The 26,328-nt window shown below is 53.7% G+C and overlaps 2 protein-coding genes across 2 annotated transcripts; one reads left to right on the top strand and one right to left on the bottom strand.

Annotated features, from left to right (window-relative positions):
• Positions 1-6,633: 6,633 nt before the first annotated feature.
• PLICBS_006572 (uncharacterized protein) lies at positions 6,634-7,651 on the top strand (the record flags this gene model as incomplete). The annotated part of the gene is made up of 2 exons (XM_065600995.1): positions 6,634-6,670; positions 6,996-7,651. The coding sequence occupies 2 exons, from the start codon at positions 6,634-6,636 to the stop codon at positions 7,649-7,651; spliced, it is 693 nt and encodes a 230-aa protein (XP_065457067.1).
• Positions 7,652-25,469: 17,818 nt separating this feature from the next.
• On the bottom strand, positions 25,470-25,894 carry PLICBS_006571 (uncharacterized protein; the record flags this gene model as incomplete). Its single annotated transcript, XM_018317104.2, has 2 exons — positions 25,470-25,575; positions 25,644-25,894. 2 exons carry the CDS (start codon positions 25,892-25,894, stop codon positions 25,470-25,472), a joined length of 357 nt encoding a protein of 118 aa, XP_018182629.2.
• Positions 25,895-26,328: the final 434 nt, after the last annotated feature.

Raw genomic sequence — 26,328 nt, 5'->3', positions numbered from 1 at the left:
GCTCGACATCACGCAGAGATCCCTGCTCCCCGGCCGGGATCTATTGCCTCGCCCCGCGGCAGTAAATGCAGCTATACCGATGTCTCATTCAAGGCGCGCAGATGACCCATCATTCAAGCAAGGATCTGGAGGTGTGTGGCTATGGTAACAGAGTGGCAGGCATCTCTGTTCCCAGCCTTTTGCGCTGGCCCCTGACACATAAGAAGGCCAGCTCCGATTTGGCAAACTAATATACCACCACAGTTACTGGAACATTTCATTGCCACTCAAGACAACTCTTAGTATATTGCTCCATTCTCAACGCGACTTACTTTCTTTCAAGATGTCACTCCCGAGCCTGTCACTGCTTAACCTCGTCGCGTGTGCGGCTCGTCATGTGAAGGGCCGGCCCTGGGCTCGAAATACGGACCCCTTACTGCAATTGGACCAGATTGTTGTCGAGAGTGAGCTTGGATTCAACCTTGGGCCCTGCTATGGACCTCTCTCAGAGGCCAACCTGGAGAAACGTCTTGCGCGCCTCAACAATATCCGTGGACTTCCGACGGACATGGACACGTTGGCCATCGACGGTGATGGTGCATCGTCTAACGAGAAGCATTTCGTCGACAACTTTGATATCAAATATATCAAGGTTGCTCTTGGCAGACTTGAAAAGCTCCTGGTGCGCGTGAATTGCCCCAATATCATACCTGGGTTTCACCTCGACAACGACTCTCGCGACGGCGAGGTGATCAGCACTGCAGTGTTCGTGATCACATCTGTTTGCTGCGGATTGCGCATCGGCTTTCCAACAATTTCCGGTCTTCCACCCCTTCAGGGCGTTCCGCTGCACTCCATCATCGAAGCTACGACAAAACATATCTGGGAACTGCATCTGCAACGGATGCAAAGTGTGTCGCTACCCGCACCTGGCACCGGCACAAAGCCCCCTTTCTGTGGCCAACCTGGTGCCCCTCCCGTTCCACCTCCTCCGCATATGCTTCAACTTCCGTTCAAGGCCGACCGCGGAAACATCTACCATGCCTCCACACAAGCCACAGGGCCTTTCACCCGTCATCAGCAGCAAGTTCCATTGCCAGTCCCAAGCCACCTAGGCTCCCCGTCGTCGAGTCGATCAGCTTCAACTGTGCAATCAGGCCCGAGACATACCCCGCCGCCTGCAGCTTCCGCGGCCGCACCCAAACTCTTGGGACAAGACAGTCCCAATGAGCCACCCATACTCGCACCTGGGGCTGTCAAACCGCCGCTCTCCTTCCCGGCCCACGAGCTCACGGCTCTGCTGGAACAGGCATCAAGGGCTCCAGATTCGTCTCCTGTCAATAGTTTTTCCTCACCGAACCTGGGTGCTAGTGATCAGCGCGTGGCGTCGCCAGTGGCAGCAGAACCGGTGTCTCCTTCCTCTGTTGCAAGTCATGATAGCCGACCGGTGAACACACCGCGAAGTGGCCACACCGAGAATGATTGGGAAGATGTGAATTGGGACAAGAACTGAGGGGGTTCCCGCACAGTGGTTTTTTTTTTTTCAGTACACTAGCACTCAATACACGAATGTTATCTCCTTTCAGGCATGCTCCGCAACTTTGCAGTGTTGAGCAGCCCATTCCGGCCCATTCAGTCCTCACCGTCTGCAGCCGACATGGGTGCCTGTGAGCTCTGGTATTAGACGCGGCAGCCGGTGAGATGTCGGACTTTCAAATGCAGATACTGGTCCTATTCCAGCACGAGTATCCGACGTGATCGTCTCCACGTCGAATATTGGCATCGCTGTGTGGACAGTCCTACATCGAGAGTTCCCTCTGGCCGAGCTTCAAGCGGCCTACGTAGTCAACTCCCAAGCCCTCTCAGTCACCCTTTGGAAGTCTCTTTGAGGCACTTGGCGAATTTTCTTTGGCTATTTCTGGATGTCGCTGGCCTAAACGGATGATCTGGCCATACCACTCCGCAATGAGCTGCTGTATGTCAGGGACTGGCTGTCACCGCGTTACGACGGCACCCAAATGTACTGCAGATGTCCCACGCAGGCGCAAGAAATCGGACGAAGCGGGCCCACGCCGCCGCGTCCGCCCGCAAGCTCAACGCACTGATCGACATGTTAAGAAGCGGACTGAAGAGAGATGCAGGTAAATAGCGTCAACAAGGCCCACAATCAGCCATGGCTCAACCCCATACGAAGAATGGGACAACTGGACTGCTCAACGCTGACGAGGGAAAGATTGCCAACAGGGGAAGGGCCATCGCACACGGACGCAAAGCGGCCAGTTCGCATTGCGTCGTGCGTCCAGCCACATGCGACGGACAAGGTTGTGAAGCATAGCTTGTGAATATGCATGCAGGACCGTGGTGCGAGTCGCATGGGGCCAAGTCCTGCCAGCTCACTGTAAGCGGGGTTGAAGTCCCACGTCTCTCGGACAAGGGAAACATGACTCGCAATGGATGACGAATCGCAGGTCAACTTTCCTCTCATCATCGCAGGCAAAATTAGACGCGAAGAGGCATGCCATCGCCTGTGCACGGACGGCGCAGACACCTCGCATGAGCATGCTATTGTTGCCGAGAGCAGCTCGAGACCATCGGTCCTCTGCAGATGTGGTCCGGTACCCTTGGTACACATCGCTGCCCAAAGGTGAAAAAGCACAAGTCAGATGGCCATGCACCCGGCTCGAGTCACAATGAGTCAAGGACCAAACATGCCTTGACGAGCGGTGACAAGGGGATCGGACGCGTCCGAAGGTGCCCGTTGAGTTTGACTCGTTGTCGGCCTTTCCATCCCATCAGCGCGGACATCGACAGCTGAACATGGGTTGATACCGACAGGCCAGTTGCTTGGCCACCGGTGAGGCGTGTAACACGCGCGCGCGGCCGTTGAACTATCGGGCCGTGACCTTGTTCTGGAGAGCTAGCGACTCGTGTTTTGCTGATGAGCAAACAAATATGTTGGACGAATCGCATCCGCCGAAAGAAGCCAAGCGTGTGAAGATCTCACCTGTGCATGGATCATTGAATCCCGGCACAACCCCGCCGAAGTCAACGCACCGTCAAGGCAATTTGGGTTCGGGGCGGCAGGCTGGGGAGGCCAGGTGGTTAGCGTGCGAAAAAGAGAGAACAGTGGGCGGTACGACTCGCTCCCAGTGGGTTACCACACACCAATGTCGTCACTTCCAGCTTGCTTCCAGCTCGGACTGGGACGCGTGATACCTGGCCCCGCCCGACTCCCGCTCGCGTCTGCCAGGAATGGTAAGTGAAAATGACACCCTGCCCCGCTAAGACGGACATCGGCGTAAGCCCACAGTGCATTGTCATGGAGAGACGAAATGAACCCCAGTCGGATAGCTGTGCATGCAGGGCGACATGAACCAAGCGTCCGTGCAACATCCTCAAACCAACAAGGCATAACCAGGCTGAGCTGTGTTTTCGGCATGATTCTGGCCGATAATGAATGGGCGCCACCGGCGACGATCAATCATGACACGCACCTGCAGCTCACTGACGTGTGGTCTGGACGATTGGTCTTGCTGGACTTTGCCGACATCGTTTGGAGTAAGCGCAGGATGCGTCAGCAATATCTGTGAGCCACCATCAAGCCTCACCGTTATTGGTACATCTCTTCTTTTCCCCTTGCAGCGGTTGCGGTGGCGTGTTCTCGAGCTGAAGGAACGCAATGCTTGGCTCAGGACTGCCGAGTCTGGCACGATGGCTTCCTGTAAAACTTCCATCGGTCTGCAGGCCAAACTTCATGCCCACCTGAACGGTAAGTTGGTTAACCGTGAGGCAAAAGCATGCGCCTGGTCATTTCTTTGTATCAAACCTCATAGATCATTGGCTGGGTCACCGGCATGTCATCCAAAACCTTCACCGGTTCGCTGGGAGGCTGTCGAGCATTGCACTAATACGCCGCCTCGGCGCCAGGCGCTCCGAGCCCCTGCAACGTCTCGTTAGAGCCCCCCGCGGGATGGAAGCGGAGGGCTAAAGTACAGGCTCCAGAAATGCCTTCCAGTGAGCCGCGGCGATCAAGCCACCCAGTGAGCGATTTTGTCATACCCTGCAGCCGTATTATTCACTTTGCTTCAAAGCCATTCTTGTCTACATTTTGGCCATGCTCATCCCTCGAGACACAAGCCAGATCGCATATGACGCAAGGCGAAAGCTGTCCCAATTCGAGATCGTCTTTACCCGATAGGTCCTACGAACATCTGTTCAACTTGTCGCCGAAATGAGCAACCTCCTAAGCCTTCCAATAGAAATTATTGCCTACATCTCCGAGCGTCTCGATTGCGCAGCAGTCTGCAACTTCCGCTTGGCATCGCGAAACCTCCACGCCATATCATCGTCCAGATTTGCTTCGTTTTTCGGCACCGTTGCTATCATGTTGTCTCGGGAAAGCCTGAGGTCCCTCAAACCATTATCGCACGATGTACTTGGCGGGCATATCAACGAACTCGTGATATGCACTACGCATGTTCTAAACCCTGTCTACGACAATCCTCTCAACAAGGGGTCGAGTTTATCACAGTTTGGAATAAAACTGGAAGAATCCGACGGCCGGATTCCTTCGACTTCATTCGTTGAAGAAGAGGCGGAAATGTCGCTGGTTGATGCCCTCCGTCGACTACCGTACTGCAGGAGGATTCGCGTCACCGATTCTGGCGAAGTGAAACCCTTGGGGCTGTCTCAATTGCAGAAATTGGTCCGGCCCAACGAACCACAGACCAGCATTTCATACGCCAAGAATTGCCATGACTACGATCCGGCAGGCAACGACCCAGATGACGAGAGAACCCCGGAAGAGGATAATCTCGAGCCACGACGGCCTGAAAGCGAAAGATTTGTCTACGCAGCGGTGAGGTTGGCAATGGTGGCAATGTCCCAATGCTCCAATGTGACAAGTATCGGCATAGAAGTTGGGTGGTTCATATCTTCCCCTGCAATTGAGCCCATTGCTCTGGTACTCCCCATGCAGGCGCCCAATGCTCCGCTGAATTTCCAGCAGGTCAGGGACCTCACACTGGAGGTAGACCCGAGACCTATTGGTCAAGTTTGTTACCTGGAGGACTTTTTTCGTCAATTTTCGCGCATCCAAGACTTGGAACTCTCATTCTGGCCTCCTGACAACACCGGTATGCTAAACGGTCTAGCAGGACTGGAATCGAAAGATCTTCGGTCTTTGAAGATAAACCGTTGCCGACAAAACTGCACGAAGGGTTTGACCGACATGTTGTGTCGCCATCGATGAACCTTTAGAGAGCTTTCCCTCATTGATGTTGAGCTACAAGCCAAAGAAGATTGGGTCAAATTTCTGGATGAACTGAATAAGGGACTCTCTTTTTGTACAGTCCAACTTAGCATTTGTATCCATTGGTTTTCTGATGGATGGTTGCCGAATAGCACCTTTTCAGTGGGCACGTCGGCCGGAGTGAGTGGACTAAGGAATTTTGTGGATGTCCTGTAAGGTACGTACCACAATGGTAACCGAGGATACACAGGTTCTAGAATCGATAATAATGCATACTGTACGAGCTTCGACTTCTAACTTGCTAGCTTCATCCATATGCTACCTTGTTCGCTCGGGCCTTATGCTTATATTCGAGTATCAGCCCTGGCTTGCCGGTAGATGAAGCTCTCCGGCTTGTGCGGCCTTTGGTTTCAGGTCGTGAAAGGAACGCGAAGGTAGGCCTGTGGGTTGGAGACTGCTCGCACTGGGGCTTGCTGCGGTCGCGCGGCAATAGTTGTAGACACCATGATGTCCGTATGGCAGATTGGTGTCTAACTGCCACGTTCCGAAAAGGGTTTTGCCTTGCTTACAAGGAGACATGGCACTGTACGTCATTTATGTGCAGGATGCACTGTGCGCCCGAGACGTCTCTCTGTCAGCTCGTAGAACCGCATGCACGGAACTGCGAGCACAAGGAAGGTCTATTGCCAACGGAAGCTGACGTAGGCGCTGCGAAGCGGTTCTTTGGCTGAGTCGTATCTTGCCCGGTCCGGCGTCGACGTGCTGGGCAATGGACTTTCCTGGAGGAGCAGAAGCTAGTGACCCATGGTCCGCAGCTGGTCAGACAAATTTGCCACAAGGATCACGTCCTCCGAAAGAAGCTAAACGCGTGATGATGCTGGCATCCACTAAAGACCCTGCGACCCAGCGCTAAAGCTGCGCAAAGCTGGGCAACCCGCTACGCCGACATTTTTAGGGCGGGGCTTGAGCATTTCCCATTTGGTTTGTGACAACACCCTGGCTGATCGAGAGTCCAGCACCCATTTTTTGATCTGGCCGGGGTATCCTAGTCACAGAGCGGCGGTGGCACAGAATCCGCGGCTGCAGCCCGTGTTGATGGATCGCCGACTCGAGCAAAAGCGTAAAACATCCGTCCGGCGTGCTCCCCTAAACCCGATCCGCGGACCAAACTACTCCCAATCACAAGATCACCGAACACTCCAGCGAGTGCTGTTAATTCCCTTGCAAAGTGCAGTCAAAGGTGACTCGCGATCTGGGGCTGATGGCCGAGACGAGTGATCCCCCAGATGAGCAAACCCCAGCGGTAACTGCCTCCCACTATAGCCGCCTCCCCGAACTCAAGCATCATCCAACTTGTTGCGGCGCAAGGAGCACGACTTTGCTGACTAGCTGCAACTTGCAGGATGCTGGTGACGCAGATTCGGCCGTTGATGAGGGGAGGTGAGTTGTGATGCTGACGCGAGATGTCACCGAGCTCAGGGTTAACAAGTGGCCAGCATAGTGAGCTCGACAGCGACTTTGCGATCGAGCATATACGACTACCCCATAATCAATGGCCGAACATTCCCGAGATCTAGCACAACAGAGTACTGGTGTCCGAACGATGACAGACAACAGAACGGCCTCGATATTGCCCACCACTTCATGAGGATGCTCAAAGGGGACAGACTTTTTGAAGTACCAATTGATCGTTTCGACAGGGTATTGGACATAAGTACCGGCACCGGCATCTGGGCAATCGAAATGGCTGATGAGTTTCCATCAGCCGAGGTCATTGGCACCGACATCAGCCCAAGGCAGCCACCATGGGTGCCACCCAACTGTGTCTTCCACATTGAAGATGCGCAGCTCGAATGGACCTATGCCCTTGAAAGCTTCGACTTTATCCATATTCGTGGTCTCTACGGTAGCATCGGCAGTTGGGAGAAGCTATACTGCCAGACATACGACGCGTTGCGACCGGGTGGCTGGATCGAGAGCACGGAAATCAGCATCCTCGTGCAGAGCGACGCACAAGCAGTGAGGAATGACCCGGACCATATCTTTTGGCGATGGGCCAAGGTACTTTGGGAGGGAGCCGACCGGATGGGAAAGACGCTTCGCATAGCCGACGACGGGGAAATGCCCAGGCTCATTGGCGACGGAGGCTTTGTCGATGTCAGAGAAATACGGTACAAAGTGCCCATTGGCTTTTCGAGCCGCGACCCAACGGAGAACGAGATTGGGAAATACAACCTTGAGTTCATGCTCGAGAGCCTAGAAGGGTTCGCCTTGTTTATTCTCAAGGAGATTATGGGATGGAAGTATGATGACATACAGGAATTCGTTACGCAGATGCACACAGCAATCTGCAATCCCAAATTACGGCCATATTATTACATGCGAGTAAGGTTGCTCCAACGCAAGCGGTGCAATAATTGACAGCTGGTGCCGGACGCAGGGTAAGCGTCTGTGGGCGCAAGCCGGCGTAGAAAACTGAAAGGCAAGGTGCCAGGGACTACGAGTTTGCATCGTGGTCCGTTGGCCGCTCGACGCAGCCGTCACAATAGATCGGTTTACGCTCGGTAGCCCGACTATAAGAGATCTCCACCTGGCGGCTTTGCTCTTGCAGGCTGGGTTGGTGCTCGCCGTGCCGCCCGGGCGGACTCGCATGTTCCAGGTTTGGAAGTTGATCGCTGGCGGCCCGCCTTTTGGCCCCACCGACACGGGCCGCCGTCTTCCCGCGCGTCCGCCAGAAACGGCAGTGAGCAGCGTATCAACGCAAGCCACAAATCTCACAGAAGAAAAACACGAAGCGCCCTCGCGTAGCATGGCGTGCGGAAAGACCGGTCCGCGGCGGCTGTACCGCACGGACCAATAAGCCCTCTGAAGCAGCGTCGCCACGACGCAACGCGCGATCGGCATGATTCTGGGCAGGAATATGTGCCACTAACGATCGCGAAAATGGCGCTATGACAAGCTAGATAACCAGTGCAGCTAGCGCCAATCGACCGCTCCGAAGCCATCTCTGACATGCGACCCGCCCCTCGCAGTTAACATCTGCTTGTGAACCACCAGGCATACGCAGTACCTCTCACTCCCACCTTCTCTGGCCATGGCAACGGGGCAGCTGCCAGAGTTCATTGTCACCAAGCCCGTTGACTTCGAGTCCACTCAAAACCGACCCCATGCGTCATCCACAGCATCGGTACAGAAAGAAAAGCGGTGGGAGCCAATAGCGCGGAATCTACTGACCAAGAAACTACCGCAAACGGAGCAGGATTGGGACCGCGTGCTGCGTACCCAAGACGACGTTAACAGAGTTCTGCAGCGAATTGTCCTGTCTCACCTCACTCCGACCGCGAAAGCTGCCCTTAGTTGGAGGGGTCGCTTTGGTGAGTGTTCGAAGCACTTCGAGCTACTTGCCGGGGACAAAACAAACAAGAACCCCATAGAGCTTTTCAGATTGGCTGTTATTGCTCTCTCGGAAGTCGCGATCAAGGAGGGCCTTCCAAGCGACGAGACATATGAGTATCTGCGACTGTGTCTACGGAGGTACCCCAGGTCGGCAAAACAGCTTGGCGACGAGAGTCTCCGCAAAACCGTCAAGGCGGTACGAGAAGGAATTCAGTTTGTCGAGGGCTTCACGGATATCCTAGGACCACGTTCCAACGAGCTTCCTTTATACGGTATGCCAAGGCCCCTTTCTCAGCGTTAACGCTAATGCGGAACCAGTAAAATCATGGACGACGGTCTTCCACAATTACACCGCTGAGTGCGGAGAGTATATTGCGCAGCGGAAACATGACGTGTATCGCCCGGAGAAGAAGTTACAGTCAGGCTGCCTGTCGGTTATTAACGTGGTGTATCTGCTACTCGGCGGTGAGTGTAGCGGGCGAAGGTAGGTCTCGCTCACTCACAAGTTCTAATGGCCCGTCTGATACGCCGCGCAGTCCTCGGACGATCCGTGACATCTTCCTCCCGAACGATACGCTAGATTGTCAAAGCTGGTCAGGATCCGACCTTCCACCCCGGTCGTTATTGCAATCATGCAATCCGTTCTCACCTGCACCAGGCCGAAGGGAATCCGTTAAGCTCTTTTCCTTCGGAGACCATGCTGTTGAGCTTAAACAGGCGGCAATATCTGACATCCTGACCGATGTCATCATCTCGCGTCCCATCCAGAAAGCACGGGGTCTTTATTCCTTCGGGCTTCCGCTGGCCTCGAAAGAATACTTTACTGCTATCATAGAGAAGGTAAATAAGACACATCGAGAACAGCTCCGCAGACACTAATGGGGGTAGTCTGTCAAGCTCAAGCACTGGGCATTCAAGCAGGGTATTACGCTTGAGACCCTACTCAACCTTCCTGCTGAAGCATTTCGAACCGAAGTCGGGACTGCAACCTGGCCTACCTCGGGTGGCGCTCTTCTGCTTCCGCTCACAAATGGGGCAGTTGATGTAAAGCTACTGCATCGGGACACGGGAACGGCGCGTCGCAAGGTCTGGCATCCCAACCATATCATGTACCTAGCGCATGAGGGGCTTGCTGCCATCAATGGTAGCATCCACTATATTTATGCTCCCCTCCGGCGGCCACTGTAACGAGGGGTGTCGCTTATTTCCAGAGGAGTCCTATGAAACGCATTCAAATACGCAAGCTTGTGAATTTCCTGGAGAAGTATATCGCCCCGTCTTCGCTCCCATCCGTCTACACTACACGGCACCCAGAGGCAACTCATTCAGCGCCTTCCGTACTGTATCACTTCCTTCACAAAGTCTTCGACCCAATCATCCAGCTCGTGAATAGGAACGACCAAACCATTCATATAGACGGTTGTTGCTCCATTTTTGGCCCCGTTTATCAGGCGCACAATATTGTTTTGCCATATTTGTCTCCAATGAAGAGCCTCTGCCAAGTCGGTCACGCCTTTCGCCGAGATTTTGAATGGTGCGTGGGTGCTTTTGTCGTTGAGTAGATGGCGCGTAGTCCAGTATCGTTCCAGAGACCGTATATCCGATAGATGCTGGAAGTGTATCCGAAACCTCTTGTCACCCTCGCTCCTCCGACGTTCTTCAAGCTTGAGCTCGACATGGGACTCAGAACGGTTCTTCTCCGAACACTTGCGGCTATGGCTGCAACTTTCGTAGCCCACACTGTCGAGGTGGCCTCATCTGACGTAAATCTTCGTAGTAAGATGAGCTGCAATTGCTGAGACGTTCCCGACAGCACTTGGTTACTCACCACCTTCTGTTCGGGGCGCCTAACGGGGTACATCTGCGACCCCAGTGTCAAGCTGCATGATGCGTCGTGCACACGGAAAAGAACACCCGGACCTATTACTCTGCCCGGCCAGTTGGTGATAGTGCGTGTCCGCAAGCCAAACATGGTGACTCGCCTGGCAGTGCTCATTTCGCCTATTGGGCAGTGGGTAGGGCTTGTGCATGTCCCAAGCTGCTGCAGTGTCGCCGACGATGAACGAGTCGTGACAAGGGGTGCAACTAGTCGTGGCAAGGGATGTTGGAACGAGTCGTAGCGGGGACTGTTCTCCCCTCTCCTCGCCCCCCTCCTCGCGCCCGGGGGGAGGGCGGGCACACCAGAAGCGTGAGTGTTCTAAGTTTACGGCGGTACCATGACGCGTGTACCTTTATAACCTGGTGCTGTGTATTGTGATAATAGACGGGGAGTGAGACATGGCGTGCGTGGCGTTCCTCGGACTTTCGACCTCGGTGGATGCGGGAATCCGTCACAGTTGCTGAAGCCAGTCTATGCGCCTTGCTTCTTTCGGCGGACGCATTTCTCGTGTTGCCAGGAGACCTGGCTCACTGCCCGACTGGATGCCGCACCTGAGTAGGAACCGCAGGCACCTCTCGGTTCATTCTTCAAGCGCTGCGGCCGCACAGCCAACTTGCGCCGATGGTAAGGACGACAGGTCATTCTCGGCGGCCAGCTGTATCGACTTAAACAGTCGTACTTTCCACATCCATTGCACCTTTGAAGCATTGGCAACACGGTCAAGATGCTTGCCTGCTTCGAGCCTCTCGCTTATTCAATTTCGGTCGTCTTGTCTTGGCTGTTCCGCAGGGGACCAAGCAAAAGAGCATCGTGCTTGATCATCGGCGACCTGGGCGTCGGCAAGACTAGCCTAATCTCTATCCTCATGGACGAAGAGCCAGACGTTCATGTAAGTTACCCAAACTCACTGTGGAATATGACAGCCAACATTCTCTAGTACATGCCTACAGTCGAAGTCCAACGTCACGACCCGCCAGGTCGTGGATACAGCCTCATTGAAGTACCCGGCTCTTTGCCCGATGCCGAAATACCGCGCATCCAGACCGCTTCCGACCACGATCTTATCATCTTCGTCTTCCGTCCCGACAAAATTTTGACGGGACACTACTACCGCCGATTTTGGACGACGCCGCCTCCCGTGCCGGCGATTGTGGTAGAAGTTTCTCCCGGCAGAGCGGCCGGGAGCAGTGGTGAGCGCCGCGAATGTCAGCTCTGGGGTAGGCGGTGCGATTATTTTCCCATCACGATGCGCGATCCGACCAGTCTTCAGAAGCTCGCAGTATACCTGGACAGACACGCCCTTTCCTTCTGTGGGCCCAAATCTGCGATTGGAAATGCGCCTGGGCGCGCAGTGGCCTAGTCATCGCTTTCTTACACGAGGATGGCCGGGTGCGTTGACGCCTGCTGGCGGGGTCAATGGCGGGCTGCCCTGACCTTCGACCGATGACAAAATATCTGATTCTGTGGGAGAGGACCATCGTATAAATATTCCGTATATTGAACCAAGCGAAATGGTATTCATACTAAATCGAAAGCCTCATTCAAAGTGCAAATAGATTAGACACCAAACCCAATAGCAGCACCACCAAGCTCACCTCCATACTGTGCAAGAGGGCCAATGACAATCGAACAAAATCCAAGTTCCCCGGCAGAGGTGTCTGCAGAGCTAACATGTCCAATATTTGCTCCCGACCCTGCTGGAGATGGCGTTCCCAATCCAGCGAAGAGAGGAGCAAATCCTGACCCAAGCCCTTGGTTCCTGAGGCGGAGTTGACGGATAGTCTCACTATCATTGATCCGGAGACTTTCATGGCCCTGCACCTCTTTCTCCAAGACTTGGTTGCGCTGACGGAGCTCCCGGATGGTCCCAGTGTCATGGCTGTGCCGTATTTTTAAGCTTCGTACTTCTTCTGCGAGAGACTTGATTCTGTCTTGGATCCACTGCCGTGCCGTCTTATCGCACGAGCAGCACTGATATGGCGCCGCGGATCTATCATGGCGGCGTGACCTGCATGAATGCGTCAGGGCTCGGCGATGCCCTGCCGCCTTTGTGACATTGGAAATCCAGGCCGTATTGCGCTTGGGAAGGCCATCGTAGGCATGGCGCGTTCCCTTGGACGATTTGCATTAAGCACCGCTGGGTCAGGTTCATTCTCCGCTGACACCTGGAGTGCTGTGCCTGGATGTGGGAAGTCCCCTGGAACCCAGCCAGGGCCAATGGGCTGTTTCATCAGGACTAGATCATATATGACGCTTCCCTAGGCGACTGCAACGTATCCGCTCAGTACAATTAAGAATAAGAGACACTAGCCCGGTGATTTGGGTGGCGCTCCTTGGTGTTCCTTCGTGCTACAGCACTGTATAACTGCACGCCCCCAGATTTTGCTGTCCGACAATTGGTTTCACGACTGCCTCCAGCGCAGCCAACAGAGGGCCAGAGGTAAGAACCACGCCAAGGGCCCCTACCGCTGATCTTCATGTCCAGGATCGCACGTGAGTACTTCAGAACGGCCGAGGACATGGTACATACCGTACTACAGTATCGAAATCTTCTCGCTTCTATATGTTATCTCCTGGCTAATCAAAGAAATCGGCCTTTTATATTACTCGAGGTGCCGTTCTCCCCCCAAGATTAGGCGTTCCGAACGCCCATGGCATATGTGTCCGAGCAACTTAGGCTCCTTGGAAAATCCAATAAGGCACCTGCGGCAAACATGCGGCCGTTTGCCTGCGTGCCGTTTTTGGTGCCTCCGAAGGTTCTGCATGCGTTTGAAGGTGGCGCCGCAAATTGTGCATGCCATTTCTGCGGACTTGCTGCCGAGGCAAGACTTTCGACACGAAGATAGCGACTGTGTTTCTTTGTTCCGCTGAATATCGCGTAAGACCGACTGTCTGTCGTGCCTATTCGTCTGACATCTGAATGTAGCATCCACTATCAGCGCCTGGGACGTCTCTACGCCAGGGGCTAGAGCATGTGATGGGTCTTGTAATGTCGTCGAAATGGACGTGTGAGCATCCTCGGTCCGGGGCAGGCTCGAAAACCCTTGGAACCTCTGCAGAGATGATTCGGGGATTGAGTCGGGCATTGGCGCCTCTTTGGTGTCAGCAGATGGTGCGGCTCACTACTAACTCTCTGGAGTTGCCTCTATGTTGAGGTATAGTGTGAAGCTTGCACTGACTTGCAGTTTATTCGACTGACGGCCGTCTGTACTGTGGTTTCCAGCCGGTGCGTTCAGGGTGACATCGCTCCATGGCTCAATTGCGACGTATGGGATGGGCGGCACAATTCTTGCAGCAGCATCTGGCGAGGCGGTAGGTTTCAGCTTTTTGCACCGCTTAGAGTGAAACTCCAAGACGTCTGGCTCTCGGAATGCCTTTCTGCAACCAGGTGCTAGACACGAGTATGTTCCGCCGTCTTCTGGTTCCTCGCCCAAGTCGAGAAGCTCCATTCTGTAGATGTCCAAGGTAAATTTTCCATCTCCGGCCGTTGGATCAGACTCCTCGTGGTACGTCAGAGCGGTCTGCGCAGTGGGGGGCTCCATCTCAATGTGCTGAGATATGGGGTGAATGGCGATATTCTGAAGCTGCGATCTTTAGGTTGCCAAGTGATGCGGCTACGGAGTTTAGGTAGAAAAGAATATGCGAACCGGACACCGATTTTATTCAAGCAGCCTGCTAGAACCCCCAGGGCTATACAAGAATGAACCGGAATAGCTGCGCAGCCCGCAGTAGCAGAGAGGCCCCGACATTACGCACCTGTAGAACGAACCGGCCTAAGCCACCCGCTCCTTTTTGGGGTCCATCGCACACGGCCGCCAAAGCCAGTTCGCATTGCCTCGTGGGTTCGGGTAACGAACAGGGATTGCATCGCCCTGGCGTTTCCCCTGCAGCTTTTATCATGTGTCTCCAGCCGCATGCTACGGACAAGGCTGCGAAGTATAGCCTGTGAATATGCACGCGGGATCGTGGTGCGCCTCATGGGGCCAAGTCCTGCCAGCTCACTGCTGAAAGCGGGTTTGGAATCCTGCGTTGTGCCAGACCAAAACAGCACGACTCGCAATGGAGACGAATCGCAGGTCAACTTTCCCCTCATCATGATCGCAGGCAAAGCTAGAAGCGAGAGGCATGCTACCGCCTATCCACGGATGCAGACACCTCGCATGAGCGTGCCACTGGTGCGAGAGGCCGTCGGTGATCCGCAAGTGTGGACCGATACCCTTGGTACACATCGCCGCCCACAAGGAAAATGTCACGAGTCAGACAGCCATGCGCACGGCTCAACTCACAGTGAGTCAAGGATCAAATTTGCCTAGATGAGCAGTACCAAGGGGGATCAGACGCGTCCAAGTTCGCCCTTGAATTTGACTCGTGGTTGGCCTTTCCATCCCGTCAGCGCGGAGGTGCGGAATGCCGTCATTGTCCTATGCAGGGGAAGATCATGGCTATCTTTCATCAAATGGTGAGGCTTGACACAGCCAGTCCCAACAGTGTCGCTCGCGTCATACCCTCGTCCCTGACACCACAACCAGCTACTGGAGCTGCCGATGTGGGCGGCATGAAGAGCCTCGGGGTGTCATCGTAGTGGCGAGAGCGAGGCTTTCTTTGCCTTGTGAGCGCGTGCTTTAGTGAAGCGTGTCCGTAGCTTCCTCCTAGCTTCAAGGTCTACCACAGCTACAACAAGATACGCGACCACACCACTGCGTTTCGCTTCCACGGGGATTAAGAGGGGCTTGATTGTCGTCCGATAGCAGCAAATGTGTGCATTCTTCGGAATGTCCTCGATCAAACTTGTGCATCTACCCAGGCACCCATCCTGCAAGGAAGACAAGTACCGTCAACGTCCCCTTGCCGCGAGGGACTCTCGTCGCGACTCTGAAACCATCGGCGGCGAGGCCATGGAATATATCGCAAAAGACTGAAGTGCCAACACCGTCAATTCAGCGGACCAGAAGAATCAATTTCCCCCCCTCCCCCCCCCCAAAAAAAAACCTTCTTCTTCTTCTTCCGACCTTGGTTGGCGTCTACATAAGTCTCCATTTGTGTCACGGCCAAGGTGCATATAGATCAGCTACTGATCCAAGCGGCAGCATTGTCGACTGACGCCCATGTGTCTGAGAGAGAGCTAAAGGAACTTTGAACGCAAGCCAATTCCCCGTTAGGAGTGCCTACAGGGCTTGCAGTGTCAACAATTGCCCCGGAACCCGACGAAGACGAATATAGTGTGTCCGCCCCCCAGAAAAGAGAGCCAACGTCTGGCTCATAAAGTTGATATCTGTGACGAAGCTGATGGATAGTCTTGCTGTCATTGATTCGCAGTTGTTTCTGATACTCCAACTCTTTCTCAAGGACTTGGTTACCGTGATGAAGTTCACGGATGGCTTCGCTATCGTTGATCCGGAGTTGTTTCTCATCCTGCATCTCTTTCTCAAGAGCTTGGATACGCTGACGTAGCTGATGAATAGTCTCGCCGTCGTCCGTCCGAAGTTGCTTCTCGACCTGCACCTCTTTCTCAAGGGCTTTGTTGCGCTGGTGGAGTTCACGGGTAGACTCGTTGTCCTTGGCCTGTGAGCCTCGCAAGTGCTGTACTTCTTCCTCGAGGGAACTGATGGTGGCTCGGGTCCTTGCCCGATAGTCTCGCTGGAGCCTTCGGTCATTGGCTCTTTTGCGCTGTAATTGTGCGGGTGTCAAATTGGACACCAACCGCCCTGTGCGAGAGAGTAAAACTTAGCAGCAATGGCCGACAGTACAGAAGCTTGTATAAAGTGTGGATGCTTGAGCAGTACGGGAAATGTCTTACGTTCATCCCGGGCTGCCGTTTGGGACTTATGGCTGTTGGGCGTGCCACCAGATCGCTTCGTCGTTGGGGTCCCCTTAAGTTTCGGGACGGTAGAGGAAGGCTGGCTCTTGCATGGAATGTTGACGGGCGTTCGCTGGTTCTGGTACTGAGCTTCGGCGGCATAAACCGTGGTCCTAGTGTTGTCAATAGGTGCCAGAATACCTGCAAGACTCGCAGGTTGCCGAAACGTCTGGGTTGTGTGGCATCGCATGTCGCAAAGAGTAGAAGCTGGAGCACCCATCGTAACGAATTCGTAGCGTGAACCTCGTTTTGCTTACACACGTCGACAACTGAAGAACAAGGGGCCAGGTATAGCGAGATAATAAGTGTGGCCATGGGCGGTTGAAGGCAGGCTTTATATGGCTGGGTTTACGCGTACAGTCTCCGTGCGTACCTTGGGTTGGTCGGCGCGCTTGGGAGGCAGCTGCGACCCGTTGTAGTTGTGGCACCCATGACCCCTTCAGTTCATGTTAGTCTGCGGGGAACCGTCCCGTGCCGTAGTGACCCCCAGTGGCGTAGACACAACAGGGGAGGAGCCGCGATCATCGGGTGGGAGCCAGTCCGAATGGGTACCAGCTGAACTGTGACCACAATGCGTAACCATCATCCCGTCACATCCCAATAGGACCTAGACTCGAGGCCCAGCATGGCGGCTACCCACCCTGATCAACGGGTGTCGCAATTCATCATGAATCTACACTATATAGCGGCTTTGATTGCGCAGTTCCTGTTCGCTGCTGTGAAACTTGCCATCATCTTCCACCCGCAACCCGAGGTGAGCCAGCAGCAGGACTCGAGCTATTGCTCGGGACAGAAACCCCTGGGGTCGGCCGGCCGGGTTCATGGGAGTGGAACTTGGCATCAGACGCCGCCGACCACCGCCATATGGGTGCACCCCCAGAACGGCCACAGCAGGGGGTGTCAACATTTAGTCGAGCCAAGTCATTAGCGGCATGAGTGGAAAGCGGCGCTGAATGCGGTGTAGCGGATGAGACAGCCTTCTGTATGACCGCCTGCAGACAGCCTGTCGAAGTATTGATGATGGATGCAGATGCACGAGACAGCCCAAGGAGGTCGCTGTGCCAGGGTCAATGCACGTATATAAACAGCACGCTTACTTCCATCGTTGATGACATCTCCTGTTTTTCCCCAAGCCATTTATACCGCTGCCTCCTTCACGTTGCAATGTCTACTTTCCAACTTGATGACAACGACGCCCCCGTCACCACGCACGTCGACATGGGCGATATTATACCTCCCAGGATGGGCCCAAAGACCAACGACGCTCTTTTGCCTAGCACGAGCGCAGACGCTAGCAGCCAAACAAGCGGTCCGACACATGGCAGCAAGCCAGCCGTCGCTGAGAACTGTCACACTCGCCCAGACAATATCCAGCCAAAAAACGCTCAGACGGATAGCAATGCGCAAGTCAGTACCTGACAAGGAAGTACAACTGAACAGATGACGGATGCGATGATGTTTGGGTATGGACGACGGGGGCCGGTAACTTAGATGATGCGAATAAGAATGTCTTTGCCTAGACTTCTGACCCAGTACAGCTCATGACACTGTACCTCCTGGAGCTCACCTGCTTGAACATATCATGTTCCTTTCTTGCCGACCACTATTTGGTCACCATGCACCCTTTTCTCACCCCCGCGAGTAACCAAAGTCAGAGAGCTGTGATCGGGTCGACCTTGGCTTTGTGTGCCTGTGTGCCCCTGTGTGTTCTTGTGTGCCTGTGTGCCTGTGTGCCTGTGTGCCTGTGCCTGTGTGCCTGTGTGCCTGTGTGCCTGTGTGCCTGTGTGCCTGTGTGCCTGTGTGCCTGTGTGCCTGTGTGCCTGTGTGCCTGTGTGCCGGTGTGCCTGTGTGCCTGTGTGCCTGTGTGCCTGTGTGCCTGTGTGCCTGTGTGCCTGTGTGCCTGTGTGCCGGTGTGCCTGTGTGCCGGTGTGCCTGTGTGCCGGTGTGGCCGTGTGCTCCTGTTCGATTCCCAAGGCACCTCCTGCACTCAAGTCTCGCCGTCCGGGAGTCTTCTTCTGGTCGTCTGCGCAGTCAGGTTCGTCGTTTGCCCCGTGTACGCGTCAATCGCCTTGCCGGGCTGCCTGCCACTCTTGCTGTTGCCTTTTTCGAGCAAGCAATAGCGTGGCCTGAACCCTTCCGTTTGGCGTCACGTTGGACCGCGTCGAGCGCGACGCTAGGCTCCCCCCCAAAACCAAGCTGGATCCTGTACCCGGAGTCCGCCATGATTCTGGGCAACAGAAACCACCGCAAACAAATAGATTTATGAAACTGTCTACGAAGGGATAGAAGCTTCATCTCGAGATCTAGTATTTTTTCTTCATTTTTGCTCGTCTTGGCGGTTGCTACCGCTGCCTGGGCCGCCAGTATGTCACTATTTACGCTGACGTAAGCCCTTCTACCCCTCCTTTTGATCAACAAAAATACCAGCACGAGATATTTGTTTCCCTGCAGTCGCAACATCAGGGAGAACATGGGTAAGCATGGCTTCAGTAGCTTCCCAGTCGACAGCTACTGCAAAAGCTGGAAAGCAATCCATCGAAAGATCCGGTTTTTATGTCTTGAAAGATCAAGAAACGGAAAACTCTGATCAGGGCGGGTACAGTACGAAAGGCAGACTTTTCGCCAAATTTTACGACGAGGGGTACCGCACTAAGACAACAGATGGGTTGGACTTCATAATTCGGAATACCCTTGGAGACATTGTAAGTTTGGGTCTTCTGCTCTGATACTTGTCACTGGATAGACAGGTCTGATTTTCTTAAGGTAATAGGAGATATTGTACGATCAATCATACCCCTACCGCGCTGGGGATACCTTCGACTCTTTAGCGACCGACTTTCTCCTGAATACGCATGGTTTTTTCACATTCGCGGTCTTGAAAAGAAAGAGCCTATACATACCCTTCAAGTACAATTCTGGATGCCCGGATCCAGTGTTGTGTATTATGAAGGAACGCATTCCCAGTCGTTCCAAGCTGAGGACCCTGAGAACTGGGGTGTGCTCCGAACTCCGGCCTCAAGTATGGAGAGGCAAGGCATTTGCAAGGCAGTGGTGGATATGCCAAACGGCGGATGGTAGGCTTGCCGCAGCTCCGGTATACGTGGGAAGTTTCTCGATCTGACCTATGCCGTCGTAGCACTATCATTGACAGCAGACTTGGCTGGACGTGTCGCAGAGGGAAGTTCATAAATGTTGGATTCGGAACAGACGACGAAGTTGCAACATGGGATAAGATGCCGTTGCCAGACACGAATGCTTTGAGGCGAAAGGTTGATGAACTGGAAGCTAGGGGGTATAGGACAAATTTCACCTTCGACTCATCTGAGGGATCAGGCAAGCAGTGCAGCTGATCAAGATAAGGAATACTTCATGCAGAAAGTTCCAATTGCAAGCTGTAAACCCGAGTCCATTCCACTGCGTTACTACGTAGTATACCCATGCTGAGACCATGGAGGAAGATCGGCACCTTGCATATAGAGCTGGTTCACCGTGCCACTTGCTGAACCATCCATCGTATGCAGTGCGAAGCTTAAGCTTTGTCCGGTTGATCTGTTGTCCAAATAACGGCCATCAGGATAGTATGTACTTGTAGTCCTAGGATGTGATCCTGTATCCGTGGTTGCACTGATTTCACGGGACATGTCCATGGATCCATCCATAGTGTGCGTTCCGAAGCTCAACGCTTTGCTCATGGACAAGGTTGTACCCGGTGCCGGTAACATCTGTGCAGCGGCGGTCGATTCATCGATGGCCGTCGCAAGAGGACGCGAAGGCTTAGCAAGTGTATCGACATCCTGCGCAGCTTGCTGCTGGTCCTCTGAAAGAAATATGGTAGTCGGATCTATGAGCTCTAATCCTCTTGTGTCGATGGTGGCTCGGTGCGCGGAAAGTCTAGCGCCTGCAAGATGCAAGGATGGCTCATCGGTAATGCTGTTCATATTTTCTGTAGTCCGTAGCCGTGAGATATTGTCATACATCTCGATACTCCCTGTTGCTTCGCCAGGCTCAGGTGCGTTTCCGGCGTGGGTTGATTTAGGAGATGATCCGCTAACGTCGGTAACCTTGTAGCGCTGAGATAGTGTTCCCACGGATCCATGGGCATTTTCCGAATCTAGGGCTGGCCTCGTCTTTTTCCGCCACCGCGGGTTGCCCGTACCGCTTAGCCGACGTTTGCAAGCATTGAGCGCCTCTTGTGCCTTTGCAGATGCCTTTTCAGATTCCGTATCGCGCTGGCATTTCATCTTGAAGAGTTTCTCCTTGTACTCCGCCACGCCCCGCTGTTGTTTGAGCTTGGGGCATTCCATGTAATGCCTCTTTAGCGCGGCGACATTACGAGAAACTGTAGGACAGATGGCGCAAGGTACTTTGCATGGAACATCTGCGTAGAATTAGTTGAAAAGTTGCTAATGAGAAGGGAGTGCGCTGAATACGTGTCTCGTAATGTCGTACATATTGCTTCCACGTTCTATCGGCCTTACGTGTCTTGCATTCTTCGTCGGGGCAAATATATGTGCCGCTGTCTTCGCAACGACTTTCGTTGATACGAGAATTCTCAGACTCTCTGCCTACGTTTCCATCGCAGTTGTTGTCGTGTTTGTTAAAGTCATCTGTTTCGGTATCGATCTCGTCTGCATCGTCCTCGTTGCCATCATCGCTGTCGATTTCTGGATGCCGAACAAATTCCTCGAGTAAAGCTTCAATGCGGTTGAATCCTTGTGCCACATCTTTGAATGCATTGGAGAGCTCGACCTAACAATACTCAGCATTGGTTGGAACAATCAGAGAACAAGATTAGGACCATGAAAGGGTTGATGCGACCACTCCGAATTCGAGCCTTGGTCGGATTGGCTGGCATGTTGAAGGATAGTGCTCTGGCTCACTTGCGATCGTCGTGATTATACCCGCAGATGATGGTCCTGACATCCTGTTGCAGCAATTGCATTGGATAATGTAAGAAACTGAAAGTGGAGAGAAGCGGGACTGATGTTTGCCGCCACGTGCTTCAGGCTCGGAGCTGGTGCTGAATAATCTCGGCCCAACGGCACTTGTATTTATCCATTAGCTTCGCCTCCCCCGACTTCAAGAATTCTTGCCTACCGACATCCGGCATTACCGGCTACCATCCTCGAAACGCACACGCAGCATCAATACAGGTGCGCCGCAGTGCTGACTCCCGGATAAGACTCAGGTGACAGGTAGGCTCGGGCGATCTTTGTACAACTTCGAAAACTGACACCGTCACAGTGCCCAGCACTCTACCTTTCCACGACCTTCCCTATCGACGAACAAGAGAGATGTGCGCAGGCTGCAGAGTATGCGGCGGGAACCCTGGGGCCACTAAATGTGGTGAATGCGGATGTTCAAAATGAAAAACTGAACCGTTGCAGTCACGAAACTGTTTCTGTGTTCTTCTCTTGAGCGGATGAGTGGCTATACGTAGCTGATATACGTCGACTATTTCTGCTATTAGTTGTTGCTTCATTGACGAGCCAAGTCCGCGATTCGTCGACATTTCCGACTCCTCACAAGCGTACCTTGAAACAGCTCCAAGGTCGCACGTGTTATTATGGTAGCAACCTGATGGTATGGATCCAAAAACTTGAGAGTTCTTTCCTTGGCAATAGTTCGAATCCTGCGTATGGTATCTGGTAGATAAGGGTTAACGCGCCGCGGAACCTTTCGTCTCAGAGCTTGCTCACCTCGGGATTGCGGGAGACGATGACGCCAGGTTTCACAGTAGGGAACAGAAACTGGGCAGTCATCGCCGCTATACAGTACAGTATAGTGTAGCTTGATGATGGATTGCAATACCTGATGGTCAGGGTGGGTGGCCGCCATGCTGGGTCTCGAGGCTAGGTCCTGTTTTCGTAGCATTAACGGGGAGTTTTGTTTTATGAAGCGCCCATGGTATAGTACATTCTGTGCATCTTGAGCCTCTGCGGAAACAGGCATGAGCAAGCTGTCCCAGAGGATGCCCGGTGCCTGAAGGGCGGGCGAAGCCCACCGTTGAGAGCTCCGAATAGAGGCCCGGCCTCTCCCAGAGCTTGGAAGATTTTGGATATGAGGCTGCACCGGGGATGAGGTGGCCCGTCCAATTCGTGGCATGCTAATAAGCTTGTTCTCGTGCGGTGTGCCAGGGCTGTGCGTCGTGCAAGCCTCGACACAACCGCCGAAGATACCTCGTCCAAGTTTCGACATGCAGATTACTGTGTCCAGTGCGCGCGGTTGTCATTATTCTCGCTTCACTGGCCACGGCTGGTTGTGGGCTTCTTGCGGGCCGTTTGGCTGCATCCCTCTTGTCCCCTGACTGACGTGCCGATATCAGTGACGTGGAGCCGTAAGGTGGATGCGGCGGCGCGGACCCGTTTCGTCCGATGCCTGACATGCAGACCACCAAGGGGAAGGACATGCGCCAACCAATTCTTCAGCGTCGTGCTGGCAGCTACAGTACAGTACTGTACATATTGTACATACAGTACAATACTGTACATGTTGGCCATGTTGGCTTCTCATCATTGTTAGGTAGCGGCAGCCAGAACTTGCCGTGCAGATCGTTGCGAAGCGCTTCGTCCAGTTCTTGCGTCGGGCGTGGCAGCTTCAGTACATGTCAGCTTCGCCACGTGGTTGCACGGCGACGGCCAGTTCCGCCGTGCAGATCATTGCGGAGTGGCGGTGGCCGCATCGCCCGCCAGGGCCATTCAGACCTGGACGAAGATCGCCGTGCAGGGTGCGAAGACGGACAAGGGTGCTGGTTCGTCCAATTCCTTAATGTGGGCGGCGTCGTCCGGTTCCAGACATTTCGCTCGCTGATGTGGTCTGTGCCGAGACGAAGTCGCAAGGGTTTCTACCGTCTAGGTGTCGACAATGGCAATGGCGGACATCGTACAAAGCTTGACAAGCAGATCACCGTAGCACACGCGGTCTTGGCACATTTCGGGTGCACGCTACGTCGGTTTCAAGTCGGCTTCCTGACGTTGCCTGGTGTCATCTCCTGCTGCCGCGTTCGAGCTGCCGCGTCCCTCGCTTCCTGCCGTCCAGTCTCTGTTTGTCGTCGGCTGCTACAGGTCATGTCACTTTCTCGACGTCGTTGCGTGGAGGTGTCTCCATTTCTATACAGGAATGGGACCACGGGCCATGACTGAAAATGGGCAGATCTAGTGCGGCAAGCTGCTGCCGCGTCCGATGGTGACCACACGATTCCGAGGAACACGCATGTGGACGCAGCTCATCCGGGGATGAGCTTAACCTTGCGTCGAAGATTATCATAGTTGGTTAAGAGTTCCCACAGACGAACAGACGAATTGGAGCGCAGGTTGGGTACCGTTAAGTTTAATGGACGAGGCGTGGGACATTCAGGGGCGCCTGAACAGTTCGGGTAGACTCTAAGTTGCTAAAATACGGCCACACATGTATGGGTGGAAGACGCAAGGGCTATTTGCTGGTTGGCTAACATCGCAGGGCATCATCATCGCCACTGACGGAGATGAATATGCTGAGTAATGTGTGCGGATTAAGCCTGCTGTTTACTCTCATTACCTACTCAGGGCCAATTTGTAGACTCGATGGTAAGACATGCGCTGAGTAGGTTGCCTCCTGATGCAGACAAGCTAGAGTGGAGAGCTAGGCTTAGGCTGCATGTGCCTAGGCCACTTATGAAGGCGCGGGCGTTAATTTTGACAGATCTGAATGCTATATGCATATTATGTATGTAAATTTACATAGAGTGCAAGGACTTCCACTCTGACAGTGCCTGGCCTGTAAGCTGCAGTCACCTCTTCGGCATTGAGGTCCCTTGGTTGAAAGTGTTCCTTTTAAAAACTACCCCTCCCCGCCATCTCAGCCGGGGATTCTCTACATACAATATGTATCGTGGCATGCTCGTGATACACTGACCAAAGGGTAAGCTTCCCTGTTCCTGATAAACCATGAACTGACAGCCCAGCACTGCTCAGCGGCACCTACTCAGCAATCCAAATCCCTTTGGCTTTCTCCACGTCGCTACTATGCAGCGCGACGGTTCGATCAGGTCTTCGAACACGGAGGAGGAGTCAGCGTCGATGGCGGCGGCCCCAGAAGAAGACGTTACGGACCCTATCGCCCAGGCAATGTTACTCATGCAGACTGGACATGGCACCACGAGAGCTCCAGTCGCGCCGATGAGCGCGGACAACATGGACAACTTACAGCGGCAGGTGACCTCAGGGCCACACGTTTGGTGAACGGCGCGGCGCTCATCAGCAAATCCCTAAGAATGACCGCCTGGCTATCTATGGCAACATAGCAATGAACCACTACCTGTGCGAGCTTTGGCTCAACAGGAACTTAGAGAAAGGTCAGTGACCATTCGGCCGATACACCGGATATAGATATGAGCCGCCTCGAAGTGGATCTGACAAATACGTTTGCGGACAACATCCTCTATCTCTTCCCAGGTTGCACGGAAATGGTTCGGAGGCGTCTAGCGATGGCCGTGGTAATTTGGAGGGAGAGAGCACTCTTTCGCAGACTCCACCGCGTTGAAGGTGACGAAGATGCGTAAGTTTGTCTCTTCGACGAATGTGATGAGCCACAAAACTTACGGGACGACAAAGCCGCTTGGCCGCAGCTTACTTTAAGGCACTTCAGTCGGAAAGGCACGGATTTTTCCCTGACTGCCTGTGCCTTGTTCCGCCTGCACGCTGTGTTCTGACGCCTCGCTCCTATTCATGTTGTTGATCTGCGCGACATGTACGAAACTGCAAATCAACTATCTAGTAGGGCTACCCTTAACTTGAACCGCTCGTGTCGTGTTCAAACTTCAATGAACAGGAATCCGACTGCGCCTCCCAACTATACTCTAAGAGGACTTCGGTTGAAACTGCTGCATCCTTATAGCAACCTCGACCTTTGCCATGGCGCAAGCTCTTCCCGAAAGCTGAGCGGAATACGCATAGCGGCGGTATCAAGGTGGGCAATGTTTATCAGCTCTTTGCTGGAACATTGGACGGGGCCAGATGTTTGCTTAGGTGCGGCTTGCTACGGCCCACATGCTCTTCAGACTGTCCCGGAGCCCGGTGCGGAAATTTTGCAACGGCTTAATGGAATAGAACGCGTCAATTGCGCTCCAGTTAGTAGGCCTTGGCGTTGCCAGGCTGATATGGCGGTGTAGGGCATGCGGCTGCGAAAGTGCTGGCTGTCAGGCGATGCTCTAGGTCCTGTTGCCAGGCTTCCTCGCTGTCCATATATACCTCGACCGAAGTCAGCGACTGAGTATACAAGAGGAGGCGTCCATGTAGACTCACATCGTGCAGTAGCCGCGGTATCGCAGCTTTGAATTCTCTTCGATTACCCGTTCGCAGAGACTTCTCACTTGCTCCGCGGTCATGCCCAAGTGTTCGACCATAGGCAAAACACCCATGGCTTCCAGGCCCTGGCCGAGACCAAGATTAAACCATTTCGCAGCTTCTCGCTCGTTTTGGTTGGGAGACCACGGGTTCACATAGCACCTGATGGTCTGTTCCTCAAAGTCGACAAAGCCAGCTTCCTCAATCATTCTCCTGCTTCTCTGGGGAAGGATCCTGGCGCTTCGTTTACAGCTGTCCAAAGCTTCAAGCAGTCGATTGGCCCATTCCCTAAGCGCAGAGTTTGGTGGTACCTCGCCATGTTCCTCCCACTGCGGGTTCCAGTCGATCTCAACCTGTTCGAGGCATCCTGTTCCTGGTGCCAAGCGCCTGATGCTTTCATTAGGCGTGAAGGTGGGTAATTTGATGGGAGTACACGTACTGAAATATGTTGCGGTAGATAGTTGGCCAGCATTCGTTGTGGATGCTTCCTAGGAGGGTTCTTATGTGAACAAGATCGTACGGCGGGGATATGATATCACCCCAGGAAGGATCTTCAATGTCGAATTGCAGGATAGCCATGCCACGAGGGATACTAGCATGGTCAGATGACGATACATTGTCATGCGGGGTGGCCTACTCACAA

Source organism: Purpureocillium lilacinum (assembly GCF_023168085.1).
Source record: "Purpureocillium lilacinum CBS 284.36 DNA, scaffold_4, whole genome shotgun sequence".
Lineage (NCBI taxonomy): Eukaryota > Fungi > Ascomycota > Sordariomycetes > Hypocreales > Ophiocordycipitaceae > Purpureocillium > Purpureocillium lilacinum.
The sequence above is the reverse complement of the archived record's forward strand: the minus strand, read 5'-3'. Positions and strand labels throughout refer to the sequence as shown.